General features: G+C 51.9%; 1 protein-coding gene across 1 annotated transcript in view; it reads left to right on the top strand.

Annotated features, from left to right (window-relative positions):
• Positions 1-639: 639 nt before the first annotated feature.
• RIMS4 (regulating synaptic membrane exocytosis 4) overlaps positions 640-3,239 on the top strand; it is a 17,876-nt gene continuing 15,276 nt past the window's right edge. The window contains exons 1-2 of the mRNA XM_008586874.1: positions 640-676; positions 1,633-1,774. Coding sequence (XP_008585096.1) covers positions 640-676; positions 1,633-1,774 — 179 coding nt within the window. The remainder of the gene's footprint in view (positions 677-1,632; positions 1,775-3,239) is intronic.

Raw genomic sequence — 3,239 nt, 5'->3', positions numbered from 1 at the left:
TGTGCGTGACTCCTAAAGTCAGGGAGGAAGGAGGCACCATCACTGAGCTGGGAGGAGGGAGGCCAGGAGAAAGCCAGTGGGAGATGTCCTTGCTCTGTCCCTGGCACATGGACCCAGCTCTCTTATCCTCTTGCCAGAGCCCCACCTGGCAGGAGCAGGATGAGGGGCATGAGTGGGGCCGCTATTCCCAGGTGGGTCAGTCAGCAAGCACTGATGAAGCCCCTGAGGTGGACCAGCCCCTCTGTGGATTTTGTGGGGCAATAGGAAAGATCCCACTAAACATCTACCCCGTGCCTGTAGCAAGCCCACTGTCCCTATGGAGTGGAGGGGATAAATAAAGCCTACCTTGAATCACCAGGCCATGGCACACAGAGCAGAGACCCTCCTGGGGTCAGATCCTGGCTTCCTGCCCACCTTACTGGACCTACAGGTGTGGACAGGTCCTTGGCCTGTCTCTGCCTCTCATCTTCAGCACATAAGTGGGGAGAACAGTAGTGTCTGCCTCCTGAGTGGTGGTGAGGACTAAGACCATGCTCAAGGCAGACACTGAGTCATCAGCAGTTGTGAATTGAGACCTGCAATGGGCCAGCCCTGTTCTTGACACTGAGGCTTCAACAGTGGACAGAGTTCCATGTCCTCATGGAGTTTACCTTCTACTCCAAGGAGGAGGAAGCTGGTCAGTAAGCCAACAGTGTATAACATGTTGGGTGGTGAGTGTCAGAAAGAAAACCAAAGCAGGGTGTTAGTGCAGAGAACGGTAAAGGTGGGGCAGGGCTGATGTTTTGGAGGTGCCAGGAGTGGTCCAGAAAGGTGCAAAGGAATGAGCTGCTGATGGTGGAAGGATGTCATCAGGGAAGGAACAGCAAGGGCAGAGGTCCACTTATCCTCATGGTTACTCTGTGTTCTACCACTTTACAGCTGGGGAAATGGAGGCACAGAGAGGCTGAGTAATTTGCCCAGAGGCTCATATCCAATGAGATCAAGGCCCAGGATTTGAACCCAGGTCATCTGGTTTTAGAGCCAGTGGTCTAAATCAGCAGTCCTCAATCAAGGGTGATGTTTGCCCCCAAGGGATATTCAGCAACATTTGGAGACATTTCTGATTGCCACAACTGGACTTGGAGGTGCTACTAGTCTCTAGTGGGTTGAGGCCAGTGTTGCTATTTGACATTCCACAATGCCCAGGACAGTCCCCAGGCAAAAAGCAACATGCCATCCAAAGCACCTGTCATGCTGAGGCTGAGACACCCTGTTCTTAATGCATGCAAGGGACTTGACAGAGAGTAGGACATATAGTAGATGCTCAATAAAGAGTAGCTGAAGAGGAGGAGGAGAAATGACTTGGAGAAGGTTTCAGGGGAGAAATGAATTCAAGAGGTGAGAAAAAGTACGTGGAAATGAATCCATGAATTGACAAAAGTCACGTAATGCTGCTTGTTGGTAGCTGGGAGGGGCGGGGCTGTCCAGGGAGGTGGGTGCAGTGAGGCCAGTGGTGTGAGGAGGTTGGTGGGCTCAGGGTGGGGGCTGAAGCTGGGCAGCCACCATCTGCCAGAACACTAACCAGATGACTTGTCTCTCTGTCCCCTCCCACCCCGTGTCTCTCTCCCCATCTCTTTTGGCCTTTTTGCCCAGAAGGGGACAGCCGGAGGCTGAAGGGGGCGATCCAGAGGAGCACAGAGACAGGCCTGGCAGTGGAAATGCCCAGCCGGACGCTACGCCAGGCCAGCCACGAGTCCATCGAGGACAGCATGCACAGCTACGGCTCGGAGGGCAAGTGAGTGAGGGCCCATGCCTACCCCCAGCCCTCCTGGCTCTTGCAGCTCCTATGGCAGGGGACGGAGAACTGAGCAGCTCCTCCAGGAGCCCTGGGCCAGCCTCTGGCTGGCGGGGCATTAGCTGAGGGTCCCTGGGTCACGGCCATCTTCAGAAGGCAGGCAGCGAAGCAGCAAAGCCGAGGGGGAGTGAGCAGGACACTGACTCTGGTACCCAGCTACCTGGATTTGAATCCTGGCTCCACCCCATCCCGGCAGTGTGACCTTGGACATACCACATCTTTGTGCCACAGTTTCCTCATCTGTAAAATGGGGATAGTAGTACCAACCTCAAAGGGGTGTTATGAGGATAAGTGTTTATAATTCTCATAATCCAGGATTGATATTTATCTTAGTTTGTTTCTGTTGCCTGTAACAGAATACCTGACACTGGGTAATTTTAAAAGAAATAGAATTTGCTTCTTACAGTTTTGAAGGCCGAAAAGTCCAACATCAAGGAGGTACATCTGGGGGACACTCTGCAGAGTCTTGACGCTGCCTAAGGGATCACGTGGCGAGAGGGCTGAGGGTGTTCATGTGTTCTCTTCTTCTCTTTGTAAAGCTGCCAGTCTGCTCCCATGATAACCCATTCATCCATTAACCCGTTGCTCCATGAATGGGTTAATCCATTCATGAGGGCAGAGACTTCATGATTGAATCACCTCTTAAAGGCCTCACCTTTCAAATACCACAGTTGGATTTTCCACCCTCTTAATACCGTTAGAGTGGGGATTGGGTTTCAACATGAGCTTGGAGGGGACAAACATTCAAATCATAAAAATATTTATAAAGAGCATAGGACAGTGTTTGGCACGTAAATGGTATGTATCAGTGTTGGTGGATAAATAAAGAAGAAGGAATCTTCGGAAGGAGCAATCTAATGAAAATAAGGGAGTCAAGAGGGGTTTTATTATCATTATTGTTTCCTCTTTACTTTTTTAGTTTCTTAAATCCCAATTGGGTTTTAAAAATGCATACTGCTGCTTGATAAAGGCATTTCATGAGCATCAAATCATAAACCATTAGCGCTGGCTGGCTGCTTGCCGACGTTTCTGTCCCCAGCCGCACATCAGCATCACTGGAGACTGGTGGCAAATGCAGATCACGGGGCCCTGCTACCGGGCTGCTGATGAGGGCCTCTGGGAGTGGAGCCCTGGAACTTCGCCTTTAAAAAGCTCTCTGGAGGGCCGGCCCGGTGGCACACTGCTACAGTGCGCCGCTTGGGAGCGTGGTGGCGCTCCTGCCGAGGGTTCGGATCCCACGTACAGACCGGCCGCTCACTGGCTGAGCGAGGTGCGGGAGCAACACCGAGGGTTGCGATCCCGTTGCCGGTCCCGGTCCGGTAAGGGCGCGGCACTGAGGGTTGCGATCCGTTGCCGGTCACGAACAAAGACAAAAAAGGAAAAAAAAAAAAAAAAAAAAAAAAAA

The sequence above is a fragment of the Galeopterus variegatus genome, unplaced genomic scaffold, assembly GCF_000696425.1.
Source record: "Galeopterus variegatus unplaced genomic scaffold, G_variegatus-3.0.2 Scaffold4162, whole genome shotgun sequence".
Classification (NCBI taxonomy): domain Eukaryota; kingdom Metazoa; phylum Chordata; class Mammalia; order Dermoptera; family Cynocephalidae; genus Galeopterus; species Galeopterus variegatus.
The sequence above is the reverse complement of the archived record's forward strand: the minus strand, read 5'-3'. Positions and strand labels throughout refer to the sequence as shown.